General features: G+C 42.2%; 1 protein-coding gene across 3 annotated transcripts in view; it reads right to left on the minus strand.

Annotated features, from left to right (window-relative positions):
• Positions 1 to 994: 994 nt before the first annotated feature.
• Positions 995 to 19,081, minus strand: part of BVES (blood vessel epicardial substance) — a 121,875-nt gene continuing 103,788 nt past the window's right edge. Inside the window, exons 7-9 of one of the 3 annotated variants that reach the window (XM_044291612.1) lie at positions 16,240 to 16,381; positions 10,923 to 11,023; positions 995 to 1,526 (exon numbers count right to left, since the gene is read on the minus strand). In XM_044291612.1, the coding sequence (XP_044147547.1) occupies positions 10,956 to 11,023; positions 16,240 to 16,381 (210 nt within the window). In that variant the 3' untranslated portion in view covers positions 995 to 1,526; positions 10,923 to 10,955. Of the gene's footprint in view, positions 1,527 to 10,922; positions 11,114 to 16,239; positions 16,382 to 19,081 lie in introns of those variants that run through there. The other 2 variants (XM_044291611.1, XM_044291613.1) reach the window with 2 other exon arrangements.

Consider the following 19,081-nt stretch of genomic DNA (forward strand, 5'->3'; position numbering starts at 1 on the left):
TTTCCACACGCACAATGCGAAGGGAACTCAAGGGATTGGGACTGAACAGCTGTGTAGCCGTAAGAAAACCACTAATCAGTGAGGCAAACCAGAAAAAAAGGCTTCAATTTGCTATGGAGCATAAAGATTGGACTCTGGAGCAATGGAAGAAGGTCATGTGGTCTGATGAGTCCAGATTTACCCTGTTCCAGAGTGATGGGCGCATCAGTAAGAAGAGAGGCAGATGAAGTGATGCACCCATCATGCCTAGTGCCTACTGTACAAGCCTGTGGGGGCAGTGCTATGATCTGGGGTTGCTGCAGTTGGTCAGGTCTAGGTTCAGCAACAGTATGTGCTCCAAGAATGAGGTCAGCTGATTTCCTGAACATACTTAATGACCAGGTTATTCCATCAATGGATTGTTTCTTCTCTGATGGCACGGGCATATTCCAAGATGACAATGCCAGGATTCATCGGGCACAATTTGTGAAAGAGTGGTTCAGGGAGCATGAGACATCATTTTCACACATGGATTGGCCACCACAGAGTCCAGACCTTAACCCCATTGAGAATCTTTTTTTTTTTTTTTTTTGCTGGCGACTTTTTGGGGGGACAGGCAGTGTATATAAAAGTCAGGCATAGATGCTGGACTCTGTAAATAAATATCTATTCTGAGAAAAGGACATTCATTTCAGTGTGCCAGAAAATAAAATGGAGCTACCCCCACCTGGTGTCCAGAGGAGCAGCTTATCCTGGCACAGATAGATACTGTAGCAGGCAGTGCCAGACATGTAGTATAGTACTGTTCTGTAGGGAGGAATTACTACACAGCCAATCCGTGCATACACCTCAGTAATACAGGTGTTTCACCAGTGAAACAGCTATGCTGATAGGTTGAATCTTCCAGTCAATCACACCTGCCTCAGTTGAGCAGCGCCTAGGTTGAATGTGGTTTCAAGTTAAGATCGCCCAGGAGAGACTATTGTATGTTGACAATATTGTAACCTGAGATCTTTGCAACTTGAGGCCCCACTTTATTTGTATTTCATTACAATATTGGTGGTTTTCCAAAACGTATAATTGATTCTTGGATGGAGGCTCACATATGTAAATCTGAAAACACATACCATATAGAAAGGATATACTGTATGGAATTCTCTTTGGTGTCAAAAGTAATGCAAATTCCATGTAAATTGTGCTTTTCTCAATCTTGTTGACATTGTAGATTTTTTTTATTAACAATGAAGCAAACACTTAGGGACATTAAAATCAAATAGTGAACTGTGTACAAAATGACAAATCTTGCATATGTGAGAATGTAAAGAAACTATTTGTAATATATGAAAAAAAAAACTGATAATTTCAGAGTTTTTGTGATTATTTAGTCTCCAAGCAACATTTTCTTTGTAAGTACTTTGGTCACATCTGTGTTTATGGCAGCCTTTGGACTTTAGTTGCAAGTGGATATGCTGACTCAAACACATCTTCCTCAATGCTTTCTTCAATTGGCTTCATCTTGGTAGAACCTCTCATGCAGGGGGATTGGTCTGTCAAGATGGTCAAACACAACACATTACTTTTTTGACACATTTTGGCATGTATTATGTTTATGCTGAGTTTGGAATTCTATGCTAGATAAAAGACTGCTCTTTTTGGACACACCTCTAGATGAGCCTCCTTCTGAAATTCCTTTACACAAACATTCACACGTTATTATTATTTTTGTATGGTCATCAGGGCCGGCTCCAGTTTCATGTGGCCCTTGGGCGATAAAGTCTCAGTGGGCCCCCTTGTGGCATTTGTACGGCGCTTACAGCAATGAAACTGCATGTATTATAGATTAAATACCTTACACAGAGCATGCTACAGAGCAGATATATGTGAATCAGTCCTTATGTGCCTAATTTTATTTTCTACCCAGTGTTTCAGTCCCTCAGGTTTACTCACATATATGTGCCCCCTCACAGTAGATATGCCAAGATATGTGCCCCCTCACAGTAGATATCCCCAAGTATGTGCCTCCTCACTGTTGATATGCCAAGATGTGTGCCCCCTTCACAGTAGATATGCCAAGATATGTGCCCTCTTACGGTGGATATGCCAAGATATGTGCCCAGTGCCCCCCTCACATTGGTTATGCCCAGATGTGCCCCTTCAGAGGAATTGAAAAAACAAACAATAAATACTCCTCGCCTCATTCACCTGGTTCCTCCCATGATCTGCGCTCCCCATCAGCAGCAGCAGGATACTGTGACACATCGCACTGCTGTGTAGGAGGAGCAGAGGCTGATTCCCAGCCTGCCCCACTCCTCCTCCTACACAGATCAGCAGAACGATATCGTGGGGACATCGTGCTGCTGCTGCTGTGGAGCGCTGGCAGCAAATAGTTACCTGCTTCAGTGGCGTGCCTAGGGTGTTTGGCACCCAGGGTGGGTCCTTTCTCTGGCACCCCTTACCCAATATTTTTAAAGAAACTGTACCCCCTCACAGTAGTATTGCCCTCATTGTACAACCTTCACAGTAGTTTTGTACAGATGTGTGCCCCCTCACAGTAGTTATGCCCTCTCTGTGCCCCTTTCACAGTTGTAATGCCCTATCTGTGCCTCATTCACAGTCATAATCCCCATTGTGCCCCCTTCATAGTAATAATCCCACATTGTGCCCCTTCATAGTAATAATCCCCATTGTGTCCCCTTTATAGTAATAATGCCCACTGTGCCCCCTTCATAGTAATAATGCCCATTGTGCCCCTTAATAGTAGTAATGCCCTCTGTGCCCCCTTCACAGTAATAATGCCCATTGTGCCTCCTTCATAGTAGTAGTGCCCATTGTGCCCCCTCCATAGTAGAAATCCCCAATGTGCCCCCTTTTCAGTAATAATGCCCAATGTGCCCCCTTCATTGTAATAATGCCCTCTGGCTCTGGGCCCCCTCCATAGTTGAAATGCCCATTGTGCCCCCTTCACACTAGTAATGCTCTCTGTGCCCCCTCCATAGTAGAAATGCTTTCTGTGCCCGCTCCATAGTAATAAACACCTCTGTGCCCCCTCCATAGTAATAAAGTCCTCTGTGCCCCCTCCATAGTAATAAAGTCCTCTGTGCCCCCTCCATAGTAATAAAGTCCTCTGTGCCCCCTCTGTATAAAAAAAAAAAACACAGTAACTACTCACCTTGTCCTGTTCCTGAAGCTCACAGTCCTCTCTTCCCTGCAGGCACAGATCGCGCTGCAGAACGGTGTGGGCGGAGCTTCTACAGATTTTCAGGCTGCAGGCTTCGCTCACACAGGCCGGCAGCGCGATCTCTGCCTGCAGGCTGAATGGTGGAGCAGGGAGGAGCGCGGGGAGCTGAGCAGTGAGTGACAGGACCCAGCTCCCTGTGCTCCAGCAATGAGCACTTCCATCTGTATTGATGGAAGCGCTCATTGCTTCTGTGTTCTGGCACCCCGAGAGCCGGCACCTGAGGCGAACCCCCCACCCCTTAGCACGCCACTGCCCTGCTTCTAGTGCTTCAAAATTATAATCAGCTGTGCAGTGGGCCTCTGGGTATGCCAGATGCTGACGCCGGCCTTGATGGTGATGCTGTAAGTTATTAAAATGTAATTTGTGAAGTGAATGCATTTTTTGTACTACATTAACTAAATGTAGGGAAAGAAAAAGCAACTGTGCATATAATAAATGTTCAGAAGCACGTTCTATAATGAGCCAATATGGTAATAAAATGAGGAAAAGTTAACCTCCAAAAGAACATGAAAAGTAATGATAAATGGACTTTTCAAATAGTCTGCAATGCTTGCCACATATTACTAGACATTACAATAATCTAGACAACTTAATAAAAAGTGCACAAAGTCCCTTTAGGCAAATAGCGTTTTCAGAGTCAGTCAGATTTGAATTCTAAAGCTTCACAGCAAACTTAAAGTGATAATGTAGAAAAAACCCTACTTTGTCACTTCTGTACAAAGGTGTTAGGTCCATAACCCACCCTAAAATGTATACTTACTTGGTCTCCACCATTCTAGAGATCCATGGAGGTCTTCATATGGGAGGTGCCTTTACAATGACTGCTGTTCAAGTTTAGGAAGCCTAGGAATCTTTACAGGAAATCAGTACCTTATGACAGTCTCTGTTCAGACCTAATCACTCAGCTGAATGAACTGTGCGTCTAAAGATGTCCATGGATCTCTAGAGTGACAGCCAACAGGAGAATTTGGGGGTGGGGTGAGAGTGTTAAGAGTTGTAAGAGTGTTAGCCAACTGCCAGATAGAGGAGCATCTATGCAGCATCAATCCTAGGTCATCAGTATGTGGTTGTGGGGGTCCAACACTTGGCAACCCCACCGATCAGCTGTTTGAAGAGGCAGCCATGCGCTGGTGAGCACTATGGCCTCCGCGCAGCTTAAAAAGCACTGCACCATCCATTGGATAGCAGCTTAGCTCCATTCACTTAAACAGACAGAGCTGCACCTAAGTCATGTGACCGTCAACATGACGTCACTGTCATTAAAAGAAGCTGCGGCAATCACAGAGCGCCACTGTCTCTTCAAATGGCAGCTCAACAGGGGTGCTGTGAGTTGGACCCCAAAAGTCAGATACTGATGACACATCCTGAGGATAGTTTGCCCGTATTAAACACTTGGACAAGCCCTTTAATTCTTTCAGGACCAAGACAATTTGGTTTTATAGTAAAGGTTCAGATTTTGCACTTTAACCACATTTCCTTTTTGTTTTTTGCAATTTAGATTTTTTAGATTGCTCAGACCTCTATCTTTTCATGACGATGCCTCAGAAAAATTCATAATTAGAGCTCAGTAGGCATTCTTCTCCTGATGCATACAGTCCCTCCCTCCTACTGTGTAATCACTGATTATCACAGCAAACTGCACTGTGACACACGCTACAATACCCTGCTGTTTAGGATTATTTTCTCCTACACCGTGGCAGCCAACTTAATAAATAGGAATGCAGGACATTTAGAGGTGGTCAACATATGCCTGCCATGACACTTAATGCACAAAGCAATATCATAAAATGCTGCAAGAAAACGACCAAAGATATAGGGATACAATCGAGAAAATTTATCAGATATGGTCATTATGGATTAACACCTCAAGATCTGCATCTATGAAACTTGTGCAAGAAAGTTTAGGATTACTTTCCCAATGCCCCTGAGTGAGTACTGCACATTTTAGTAGCTATAGGAGGTAAGAAATAGATATTTCTCCTTTAAAGATTACAGTTGCACATGTGCAGATTATACACTATCCCTTATGGCTAAACCAATATACCTTTAATTGTGATTTATTCTGCAAGCTCCTTTTATTAATGCAGAAAAAAATGACACAGTATTTTTTTCCAGTTGAGCCTCAATCCTAGTCCCATATGTACACAGTTAAAGTGATTACCCCATTACAGCAGTTTATCCACAAAATAGGACATAAATGCTCAGCTATCTCTGGCAGCCTCACAGAGTTGAATGGAGTTGCGGGGGGCATACATGTCCGCCGCTATATTCAAACACGACCCTCATTTTTGTGATCGGTGGAGGCCCAGTGATCATATCCAAGACGATCAGACACCCTCTTCTTTGGGTAAGGGATAAGTTGCTGTAATGGGACAACACATTTAAGGGTTATATCTGAACATGATTCTGTTAGTAACTGTCCACAGATGTATATAAGGGTCGGGAGATATGTCCTATTTTCTTAAAGGTGTATTCCATTTTCTGTTTGCACTGGCCCCACATAACACCATGTGACTATGGCTGACAGTTGGCTGAGCCCGACTACTTGTGTTGGCCCATCTGCTACAAATTTAGAACCACCTATAAGTTGGAGACACTTTTGTTTCTTCTAGGGCCACTTTAAGTTCCCAATCTGACCCTCAGTGTGGACTCCTCACAGAACTACCCTTTTTGAGAGGTTTCTCTGTACACATTTGAATAAACTTGAAGCAGCGTTATTTGCGGAAAAATATAAGACGTTATACTACTTAAACTACAGGTTCGTTACAAATTTGACCAAATACATTTTCAGCGCAATTCTATCGTTTTCTACAAGTTTTAGGAAAGCGAGATTTTATGGAGTCCTCTGTAAATCAACCATTAGTGGGGGTAGTGGGAGCTCATGAATAACTCTGACTCTTCACATGCATCTTGTAACTCTTCTCCAGCACATGCTGCAGAGATTACACTTTAAGTTCTTGGAAACCAGTTCATACTAGCATATGAGTGACTAATTGCTGATATCAGAGTGTCTGTCACTACTTTATGCTGCCCTTTTAAGAATCCAGTCACACTAGAGATCACCTGTTCACCTTGGTTCTAGCTTCTCTGTATCATGTTAATTCACTGGAAAACCTCCATGTTGCCATTTATTTTCCCCTCAAGGGAAATGTAGTGTCACATGGTTTCTACTCAAAAACATGGCAACCGTGTTGAGTCTGCGAAAGCTGGAGTTCCTTTCTTTTGTAATGACTCTTGGCTGATGTGCAGATCTCTAAGAGCTGTTAATATGTAATGCTGTCAAATCATCCCTGGTAGTCTCCACTGACCAAGACATGTCTCTGTAAGCTATGTAACTCACATGTTTTAATTATTGTATATTCTCAGACACAGATTAATAAGCATTTGTCTTTAGTAAAATATAGCAAAAATGCATCATTAGAAATGTGACAAAATTAAAGCCATTATTAATCACATTTTAAAAACAAGCCATCACAAGCAAATAGAGCCTGCATCTCCATATATATTTCAAATTCAATAACCATGTTGTCCCAAATAAATCCAGACTAAACATACTGGCATCTTATGAAAAAAAAAGTCATTACAGTGATTTTAAGTGTACATGGTAGGTGCAGGTCTGTTGGTATTAACAAGTCATTTGAGTACATTTTGAGGTGTAATTACTAAAAGAAATAACAAGAAATGAGGCATCATTCAAAAACACCTATCAATAAAGAATTAATATACATAATGCAGGTCTAGTCAATGACCTACACTAGATAATATTTAAGGGAACCTGTCACACTGAACGTGGTGTCTGATCTGCAGGTAGCATATTATAGAGAAGAAAAAGCTGAATACAACTTGAATTTCATTGAAATCCCTGCTATTTCTAGGCTTAGGAATCTAATGGATGGTCCATAGGCAGCCTTCCCTCTATTAGTGTGCATGCAGACATAGCTGTCAATCACTGAGTAGGACCCCCCAATGGACTCATTTCCATAGAGAAACCGAACACCAGATGCTACAGCTTTCTTTTCTGCTAGACCCCTTTGTAGTGCCACTATGCCCTTCTTTGTTTTTTGGCACCCAATATGTAAATTATCATTGTTAGGCCTCATGCACACGATCATTGTTCTGGTCCGCATCCGAGCCGCAAACTGACCCATTCACTTCAATGGGGCCGCAAAAGATGCAGACAGCACTCCGTGTGCTGTCTGTATCCATTGCTCCGTTCAGTGGTCCGCAAAAAAAATATAACATGTCCTATTCTTGTACGTTTTGCAGACAAGAATAAGCATTTCTACAATGGGCTGCCTGTTCCGTTCCGCAAATTGCAGAAGGCACACGGGCGGCTTCCATGTTTTGCGGATCCGCAATTTGCGGACTGCAAAAAACGGAACGGTCTTGTGCATGAGGCCTTACAGGGAGGAAGAGATCTCGGCTCAGCTCAGTGGGCGTCTCCTCCTCCTTGGCTGTCCAAACGCAGCGGACAGCTCCACAGCCAGGGAGAACAGGTTATGTAAGTGAATATAGTACTTGATGTACATGCTTACATAACATTTACCAAATCTCATGAGAATAGCACATGTTCTCCCTGGCTGTGGAGTGGTCAGCTGCAAGTGGACAACATCACAGCCAGGGAGAAGGAGACACCCACTGAGGAGAGCTGAGGTCTCTTCCTCCCTGTACCAATAGTAGTCATTTACATATGGGGCACCAGAAAACAAAGAGGGGCATAACGGCACAACAGAGGGGTCTATCAGAAATCAGCTGGATCATCTGCAGCAGGTGGACTATTATATAAAGTATTTGGTTTGAATAAAACACCCATGAAACATCATCTTTTAAAGTATAAATTACAAGTTAAACTGAACCTTTTCCCACTATATATAATATGATAACTATATATCAAGCTTCTCCTCTTGCTCTGTATGTGCTTCCTATAGAACAGACACGATGTGCAATGTGATAGGTTCAAATTAACAGGTATTACACAAAATAAGGATCTATTCACACGTCTGTGAATGTGTCCGCATCCGTTCCGGACCCATTCATTCTCTATGGGGCAGGAATGGATGCGGACAGCACACAGTGTGCTGTCCGCATCCGCATTTCCAGAGCGCGCTCCCCATCTTCCGGACTGCGGTTCCAGAAAAAAATAGAACATGTCCTATTCTTGTCCGCAATTGCGGACAAGAATAGACAGTTCTATGGGGGTGCCGGCCGGATGTATTGCGGATCCGCAATCCACTACGGACGTGTGAATGGACCCTAAAAGAGGTCAGGCTATGTATAGACTTTCCTGACATAGAATAATAAAAGAATACCAAAGGTAGTAAAGTCTGTTCTCTTCAGCAGTTCAGTCACATATCTAGTTCCTATTAACAGATCCCAGTATTTTGGTGGCCTTTTAAGTAAGGTACATGAGTGTTGCCCAACAGTCCTTAACATTTCCGAGACATAAATACTGATGACCTATCCTCTAGATAAGTCATCAGCTGATTGGTGGGCGTCCAACACCCAGGACCCCCACCGATCAGCTGTTTGAGAAGGCATCAGCCTTTGCAGTAACACCGCCTCCTTCTCTCAGTTTTTCCTAGGCCAGTGACAACACATTCATTGGTCACACAGCCTAGGCGCACTTCAGCCCCATAGAAGTGAATGGGACTGAGCACGTTACCAAGCACAGTCACTATACAATGGGAAGTGCTGAGCATGGTGAGCAGGGAGAAGGCCAAGGTGCTCACAGGAGCACTGGTGCCTTCCCAAACAGCAGTTTCGGCAGGTGCACCGATCAGATAATGATGACATATTCAGAGGATAGATCACCAGTATTTAATTTTCGGAAAAACGTTTTAAGTCTCTGCTCTTTCTGAGCTCAAGATGGCCAATTTGGCTGTTATAAGTGACTGATAGCATTCTCTGTGTGTGTATACAGGGATAGCTGTCCCTTTTATGACACCACTTGTGTACAACTGAAACTCAGAAAGAGAAGAGTTTAAATGTATATATTATATGTTTTACTGAATCTTTTCTCACAAAACTATAAATCCATCTGCTCAGCTCCTCCTGTCTTGTAACATGCTGCCTGTAGAATGCAGTGATAGGGTGTCTTTTACCCCACCTTCCCTTCCCAATAGTAACATTGAAATTGTAAAAACACTCCCAAAAATGTCACTTTTCTATTGCACATTTTGATTGATGGGTGAAAGGGGATTGATAGCATGCACGGGAGTCCATGCAACCCTCCTCCTAGGGTTATGTGGAGATAAAACAAGGAAAGACATTTTTAGGCCCCATTCACACATCCGCAATTTCGTTCCGCATTTTGCGGAACGGAATTGCGGACCCATTCATTTCTATGGGGCAGCATGATGTGCTGCCTGGGTACGGAATTGCGGACCCGCACTCCCGGGTCCGCAATACTGTTCCCGAAAAAAATAGAACATGTCCTATTCTTGTCCGTAATTGCGGACAAGAATAGGCATAATCTATTAATGCCGGCAATGTGCTGTCCGCAAAATGCGGAACGTACATTGCCGCTGTCCGTGTTTTGCAGATCTGCAAAACACACACGGATGTGTGAATGGACCCTTATTCTCTCCTCCTGTAGCCTGTCAGCACTCCCCCACTGCCTTTTCTCCTCTATGCTGACTGAGATCACAGATCTCAAAGATCTTGGTCTTGTTTAAAATACTAAATTATCATTGTTAAAACAAGACCAAAATTGTGGTTGTAGGTCAATGACAGCCTAAGAAATAGCCCTCTGAAGCAACTTCCCTTTTGCAGCCACACAGCCCCAAGCAGTGTTCATTTAAAATGGTATTGTCCTTTTCTGCGTGCATGAACACTGTTCAGATGATCCCATTGGGGAGGGAAGGTCAAGTGACATGCACATGCAGCCAAGCTAAACATGCATTTTAATGGAGGGTTGGTGCAAGTAGGTGTTTAGCCACCACCTATACAGTATAATAAGCCCCATAGCTGCCGGTAAATCCGCCTAAAGTTTGTAGAGGTACCGGCCTGAACATAACTTCATAGTATCCAGCACCAGTCTAAATGTAGACCATTTCTACACCTAAACAGGCATACAGTAGAAATTGAAGAATGAGACGGGCCTGTCAGCCCATCCCTTTTACCATCACAGCCACTTTTTTTTACTGCCGTGAGTGGGCAAAAGTCACAGATTGCGATGCAAATAAGCATTTTAATGCAATCTGCGGCAGAAATACACCTAATACAGGTGTATTTCTGATAGTAAATGACCCCTTATATGTGCTAGCTTTTTGCAAACCTTATACAAAAGTCAAGTATTTTCAAATGTGCATATTGTAATAAAACATGTCTATTCCTTGCAGCCAGTGAGTGGACAGCTCATTTGCGACAGCTAGGGATTAGAAGATAAAATAGAGAATGACAGTGGAAAAATAGTTAGAAATAAAAAACACTTTGTTAAAAGACAATGAAAATAGTGAAAAAGTCAGAAATAAAGTTTCAAGTTAGAAGATAATGTTACATACATCATCATATTTTGCTAAACAATACATAAAAGATGCTGAAAACACAAAATAACAGTTTTTGTTCATATTAATTTAACAACTAATTACTTTAGTATTTTGAATATGATTGAATTAGATCTGTACTATTCTGTCAATGACCTAGTATTGTAACTGCATTGATTAAAAGCCTCAGAAATATTCTTCTAAGATGTACCCATTAGTACCTGGTGAGTAGTTCTCGTATATTTATGAAGTTATCAACAGAAAACACCATGCGTCACACGACCCATTCCATATGAAATATAGAACTCTTGGTGGTTATTTCCTTAATGTAAAAGCATATGGTTAGTATTCCTTAGTCAGCAAACACTTAACACACATTAGTCTTGGCATTACAATACTTAAAAGAACAACCCTGTAAACAAAAAGAAAATAATTGATTACATTACTTGATTTATCAAAGTATGTGACTATATGGTAGCTAAGTACAATATAAAAATTGAATAATTCATAAAGAAGTAGGAACTTTATATACTATATGAATATATGGTTAAAGATTTACCAAAGTATGTGACTATATGGTAGCTAAGTACAATATAAAAATTGAATAATTCATAAAGAAGTAAGAAGTTTATAAACTATATGAAGTTATGCTTAATTTTCAGAAACTTTTAACAAATCTTTGCATAAATCAATAGTATAGGCAATTATAAGAAACTTTGTAATACATGTAATCAGAGAAAGATGGCTTTTTCTCCACTTATCAGCTCTTTTACGTCCTCCGTGTAACTAACGTTCTCCATCTTAAGTGAGATGAATGTCAGCTTACTCATCCTCCCCTCTCTATGGACCTCTATGGGCAGCTTGTAATGTGATCCTTTAGGGGTTTGACAGTATGCCCCAGTGATTGACCATTTAAATCTAAATAATACTGCTGCAGGGACCCCCATATTCAATCATCTGGTATCATCTTGCTGCTGTGTGAGCAGGTAATATTTGAATGTATCCTTACTGTGGGCCCCCCCCCCCCCCAATTTTTTTACTAGTGGGCCTTAGGCAATCCAGTCCGACACTGCACAAATTACTCTAATTCTATTTTCATTTTTAGACTTTCAGAGAAACCCTCTTGTGTAGAGTGTTGATGCTCAGAACCTTCAAGCTCCAGTTTGTAGCCATATTTAGATTTTGGTACTGTCAGAATTTTGAATTAAATGTGTCAAAGCTCATCATAGTTGGATTACCTTTAAAGGGTTAACCTCTTGAGGACATCGGGCGTACAGGTACGCCCTAATGTCCCGGTACTTAAGGACACAGGGTGTACCTGTACACCCTGTGTATTTCCGATCACCGCTGCGCGGCGGTGATCGGAACTGGGTGCCTGCTGAAATTAATCAGCAGGCACCCTGGGTCAATTTCTGTGATCCCCTCCCCCCCGTCTCGGCGATCACTGCAGACTAACCCTTCTATGCCTCTGACCGCGGCATAGAAGGGGTTTGTGTTTGAGTGATCGCATCGAGTCACTGCGCTACTGTGGCGGGGACTCGATGTCTCAGAAGGCAGCCCAATGCCGTGCAGAATGTATTGTAATGCATTGCATGGGGGATCAGACCCCCAAAAGTGAACATCAGAAATAAAGTAAAGAAAAAAAAGTTTTAAAAAGTGTTTTTAATAAAGTAATAAAATTAATAAAGAAAAAAAACAAGAAAAAAAAACACCCTTTCCCCTTATTTTATAAAAAAAAACAGGAAAAAAAACAACCTACACATATTAGGTATCACCGCTTCCGTAATGACCGGCTTTATAAATATATCACATGATCCACCCTGTCCGATAAATACCATAAAAAGATAAAAATAAAAACGGTGCAAAAAAAAGCAATTTTTGTCACCTTACATCACTAAAAGTGCTACACCAAGTGATCAAAAAGGCGTATGCCCCCCCAAAATAGTACCAATCTAACAGTCACCTCATCCCGCAAAAAAAGGAGCCCCTACCTAAGCCAACCGCCCAAAAAATAAAAAAAACTATGGCTCAGAATATGGAGACACTAAAACATATTTTTTTTGTTAAAAAAATGCTGGTATTGTGTAAAACTTAAGTAAATAAAAAAAATAGACATATTAGGTATCACTACGTCCGTAAGAACCTGCTATATAAAAATATCACAAGACCTAACCCCTCAGTTGAACACCATAATTTTTTTTATTATAAAAACTGTGTAAAAAGAAAGTCTCTTACATCACAAAAAGTGATCAAAAAGCGATCAAAAAGTCATACGCACCCCAAAATAGTGCCAATCAAACCGTCATCTCATCCCGCAAAAATCATACCCTACCTAAGATAATCGCCCAAAAACTGAAAAAAAAACTATGGCTCTCAGACTATGGAGACCCTAAAACATGATTTTTTTTGTTTAAAAAAATGAAATCATTATGTAAAACTCATAATGACATATTAGGCATCGCCGCGTCCGTAAGAACCTGCTCTATAAAAATATCACATGACCTAACCCCTCAGGTGAACACTGTAAAAATAATAATAATAAAAACGCCATTTTTTGTCACCTTACATCACAAAAAGTGTAATAGCAAGCGATCCAAAAGTCATACGCACCACAAAATAGTACCAATCAAACCGTAATTCATCCCCAAAATGCTTTGTTATGTAAAACTAAAACAAACAACCAAAAAAGTAGTCATATTTGGTATTGTAGCATCCGTGACAACCTGCTCTATAAAAATACCACATAATCTAACCTGTCAGATGAATGTTGTAAATAACAAAAAATAACAACGGTGCCAAACAGCTATTCTTGTTACCTTGCCTCACAAAAAGTGTAATATAGAGCAACCAAAAATCATATGTACCCCAAAATAGTACTAACAAAACTGCCACCTTAGGCCTCATGCACACGACCGTTGTGTGCATCCGTGGCCGTTGTGCCGTTTTCCGTTTTTTTTCACGGACCCATTGACTTTCAATGGGTCCGTGGAAAAATCGGAAAATGCACCGTTTGGCAGCCGCATCCGTGAGCCGTGTTTCCTGGCCGTGAAAAAAATATGACCTGTCCTATTTTTTTCACGGCCAACGGTTCACGGGCCCATTCAAGTCAATGGGTCCGTGAAAGAACACGGATGCACACAAGATTGGCATCCGTGTCCGTGATCCGTGGCCGTAGGTTTTAGTTTCATACAGACGGATCCGAAGATCCGTCTGCATAAAAGCTTTTTCTGATCTAAGTTTTCACTTCGTGAAAACTCATTTCCGACAGTATATTCTAACACAGAAGCGTTCCCATGGTGATGGGGACGCTTCTAGTTAGAATACACTGCAAACTTTGTACAAGACTGCCCCCTGCTGCCTGGCAGCACCCGATCTCTTACAGGGGGATATGATAGTACAATTAACCCCATCATATCCCCCTGTAAGAGATCAGGGCTGCCAGGCAGCAGGGGGCAGACCCCCCCCCCCCCCCCTCCCCAGTTTGAATATCATTGTGCGGCCCCCCCCCTCCCCTGTTGTTAACTCGTTGGTGGCCAGTGTGCGCACCCCCCTCCCTCCCTCCCTCTATTGTTTTAATACATTGGGGCCAGTGTGCGCGCCCCCCCCCCCAACCCCCCCTCCCTCCCTCTATTGTTTTAATACATTGGGGCCAGTGTGCGCGCGCCACCAATGAGTTAAAAACAGGGGGGGGGGGGTCTGCCCCCTGCTGCCTGGCAGCACCTGCCAGGCAGCAGGGGGCAGTCATGTACACAGTTTTTTTGTATATTCTAACCTGAAGCGTCTCCATCACCATGGGAACGCCTCTGTGTTAGAATATACTGTCGGAAATGAGTTTCACGATGTAGCTCATATCCGACAGTATATTCTAACATAGAGGCGTTCCCATGGTGATGGGGACGCTACAAGTTAAAATATACCATCGGATTGGAGAAAACTCCAATCCGATGGTATAACAGAACTCCAGACTTTACATTGAAAGTCAATGGGGACGGATCCGTTTGAAATGGCACCATATTGTGTCAACATCAAACGGATCCGTCCCCATTGACTTGCATTGTAATTCAGGACGGATCCGTTTGGCTCCGCACGGCCAGGCGGACACCAAAATGACTTTTTTTTCATGTCCGTGGATCCTCCAAAAATCAAGGAAGACCCACGGACGGAAAAACGGTCACGGATCACGGACCAACGGAACCCCGTTTTGCGGACCGTGAAAAAAAACGTCCGTGTGCATGAGGCCTTATACCGTAGTTTCCAAAATGGGGTTACTTTTTTGGAGTTTCTACTCTAGGGGTGCATCAGGGGGGCTTCAAATGGGACATGGTGTAAAAAAAACAGTCCAACAAAATCTGCCTTCCAAAAACCGTATGGCGTTCCTTTCCTTCTGCACCGTGCCGTGTGCCCGTACAGCAGTTTATGACCACATATGGGGTGTTTCTGTAAACTACAGAATCAGGCCCATAAATATCGAGTTTTGTTTGGCTGTTAACCCTTGTTTGTAACTGGAAAAAATGGATTCAAATGGAAAATCTGCCCAAAAAGTGAAATTTTATCTCTATTTTCCATTAATTCTAGTGAACACCTAAAGGGTTAACAAAGTTTGTAAAAATCCGTTTTGAATACCTTGAGGGGTGTAGTTTCTAAAATGGGGTAATTTTTGGGTGGTTTCTATTATGTAAGCGTCACAAAGTGACTTCAGACCTGAACTGGTCCTGAAAAAGTGGGTTTTAGAAATTTTCTGAAAAAATAAAATGGCATTCACAAAATGATCCAAACATGAAGTAGACATATGGGGAATGTAAAGTAATAACTATTTTTGGAGGTATTACTATCTATTATAAAAGTAGAGAAATAGAAATGTTGAAATGTGCTATGTTTTCCAAATTTTTGGTAAATTTTTAAATTTTTTATAAATAAAAAAAAAAATATTTGACTCTATTTTACCACTGTCATGAAGTACAATATGTGACGAGAAAACAATCTCAGAATGGCCTGGATAAGTAAAAGCGTTTTAAAGTTATCACCACATAAAGTGACACACGTCAGATTTGCAAAAAATTGCCTGGTCCTTAAGGTGAAAAATGGCCTGCTCCTTAAGGGGTTAAGCATATATACTGTAAGGCCAAGTTTGTCTCAATGATATGAAAAAAGGTCTATTTTCCCTCTAAAAGAACTTTCCTGTTGGATTTGTCTCATATAGAAGGTTAGTGCCATTCAAGATTGAAGAATTATACAAACCATAAAATGTTCCATATGCCATGCTGCCATGAATACACTGTATGTAGTCACAAAAGAGCTCATTTAGCCACAGCTGCACAATCAGAATGCTACTATATCCCTCTATAAGAATATGTTGTATATGTCCTTTAAATGTATTCATCATGGGTCACAAAGCAGCATTCATAGCATTATCTGCTTCCACCCAATTCAGAACCTAGCTATGTCCATCAAGCTGCTTAATAACCCTTACAATGGGCAGTTGCCATCTGTTACAAACATGAAGACAGATGAAGATTTTTGTTCTACTGTGGCACTTACTCAGAGTAGAAGCCGTTGATGTTCCTCGTAGAAAGTTATGCAAACCATCTTCACTGTCGCTTGTGCTGGCCATGCTGTTTCTCATTTGCATGACAGACAGCTGGGAGCAGAGACTAGGCTGGCGATCAATTTTCTTTGCCACCTAAAAGTAGAAAAGGTTTTCCATTACTTATACTGTGTGTCAGCTCTGTTTACAAAAACTATATATGGTTACTATCATTCTTAGTGAGTATTCAGTAAAGAAATTAAAATGTATAGTCAACCATGTTTTTATTCCATAACTGCAATATACAGTGCGGATAGTGCGGTATCATGCATAATTCAACTACCCAGTATGTATATTAGTGTGATTTCTCACAACTCACCATTTTGCTCCCGCACACTGTCACATCCCAATTTTATTTTTCGATATTTTTCTTATCACACACACTATTCAATTTATAGTAACAATACGTGGAAGACTGGGCACAACCTCAAGATATTCGGCCATACATTTATTGCTTAAAACTATAAAACACCGGTATCTATAGGGTACATGGAACAATAATAACCAAGTGAATGAATAAGTGGAAATAAAAAATAATTAAACAAATCCAACGGTGCAATGCATAAAATCACCAATAGTCCTAAGTAGCAGCAAATATACTAGTTCATAAAAAATGCACTTTTGATATTTAAATTATTAAGTATGAATGCGCAGCGGCACAATGGAACTAAAATAGCTCTAGGAAGATGGCAGAGATAGTCAGTCACAGTTTGTTGGAATAAATGTCCTTTAGGAGGTCAGCATCACAAATTCAGCAATGGATTAGGTAAAAAATAGCTGTCAGTTCATGTCCCCAGCAGGAAACTTTGTACTTCGTTTATAGCGCACACAGTGTGGCTATATAATTGCCGAACCAAACTAATATGTAGCGGCGTCCCGCTAATATAGCTATGTTTTAACCACCTCCGGACCGCCTAACGCACGGATGCGTCCGTAAGGTGGTTGATCTACTCCTCCTGGACGCATCCATGCGTCATCTCGCGATAGCCGAGATTTCCTGTGAACGCGCGCGCTCACAGGAATGGAAGGTAAGCGAGTGGATCTCCAGCCTGCCAGCGGCGATCGCTCGCTGGCAGGCTGGAGATGTGATTTTTTTAACCCCTAACAGGTATATTAGACGCTATTTTGATAACAGCGTCTAATATACCTGCTACCTGGTCCTCTGGTGGTCCCTTTTGTTTGGATCGACCACCAGAGGACACAGGCAGCTCTGTAAAGTACCACAAAAAACTACACTACACTACACCCCCCCCCCCGTCACTTATTAACCCTTTATGAACCACTGATCACCCCTGATCACCCCATATAGACTCCCTGATCACCCCCCTGTCATTGATCACCCCCCTGTCATTGATCACCCCCCTGTAAGGCTCCATTCAGAGGTCCGTATGATTTTTACGGATCCACGGATACATGAATCGGATCCGCAAAACACATGCGGACCTCTGAATGGAGCCTTACAGGGGGGTGATCAATGACAGAGGGGTGATCACCCATATAGACTCCCTGATCACCTCCGTCATTGATCACCCCCCTGTAAGGCTCCATTCAGACGTCCGTATGATTTTTACAGATCCACTGATACATGGATCGGATCCGCAAAACACATGCGGACCTCTGAATGGAGCCTTACAGGGGGGTGATCAATGACAAGGGGGTGATCACGCATATAGACTTCCTGATCACTTCCCTGTCATTGATCACCCCCCTGTCATTGATCACCCCCCTGTAAGGCTCCATTCAGACGTCCGTATGATTTTTACGGATCCACTGATACATGGATCGGATCCGCAAAACACATGCGGACGTCTGAATGGAGCCTTACAGGGGGGTGATCAATGACAGAGGTGATCAGGGAGTCTATATGGGTGATCACCCCTCTGTCATTGATCACCCCCCTGTAAGGCTCCATTCAGAGGTCCGCATGTGTTTTGCGGATCCGATCCATGTATCAGTGGATCTGTAAAAATCATACGGACGTCTGAATGGAGCCTTACAGGGGGGGTGATCAGGGAGTCTATATGGGTGATCACCCCTCTGTCATTGATCACCCCCCTGTAAGGCTCCATTCAGAGGTCCGCATGTGTTTTGCGGATCCGATCCATGTATCAGTGGATCCGTAAAAATCATACGGACGTCTGAATGGAGCCTTACAGGGGGGTGATCAATGACAGGGGGGTGATCAATGACAGGGAAGTGATCAGGGAGTCTATATGCGTGATCACCCCTTGTCATTGATCACCCCCCTGTAAGGCTCCATTCAGAGGTCCGCATGTGTTTTGCGGATCCGATCCATGTATCCGTGGATCCGTAAAAAATCATACGGACGTCTGAATGGAGCCTTACAGGGGGGTGATCAATGACAGGGGTGTTATCACCCCATATAGACTCCCTGATCACCCCCCTGTCATTGATCACCCCCTGTAAGGCTCCATTCAGACATTTTTTTGGGCCCAAGTTAGCGGAAATTTTTTGTTTGTTTTTGTTTGTTCTTACTAAGTCTTATATTCCACTAACTTGTGTCAAAAAATAAAATCTCACATGAACTCACCATACCCCTCACGGAATCCAAATGCGTAAATTTTTTTAGACATTTATATTCCAGACTTCTTCTCACGCTATAGGGCCCTAAAATGCCAGGGCAGTGTAAATACCCCACATGTGACCCCATTTCGGAAAGAAGACACCCCAAGGTATTCCGTGAAGGGCATATTGAGTCCATGAAAGATTGAAATTTTTGTCCCAAGTTAGCGGAAAGGGAGACTTTGTGAGAAAATACAAAAAAAATCTATTTCC

This window comes from Bufo gargarizans, chromosome 4, assembly GCF_014858855.1.
Source record: "Bufo gargarizans isolate SCDJY-AF-19 chromosome 4, ASM1485885v1, whole genome shotgun sequence".
Taxonomy (NCBI): domain Eukaryota; kingdom Metazoa; phylum Chordata; class Amphibia; order Anura; family Bufonidae; genus Bufo; species Bufo gargarizans.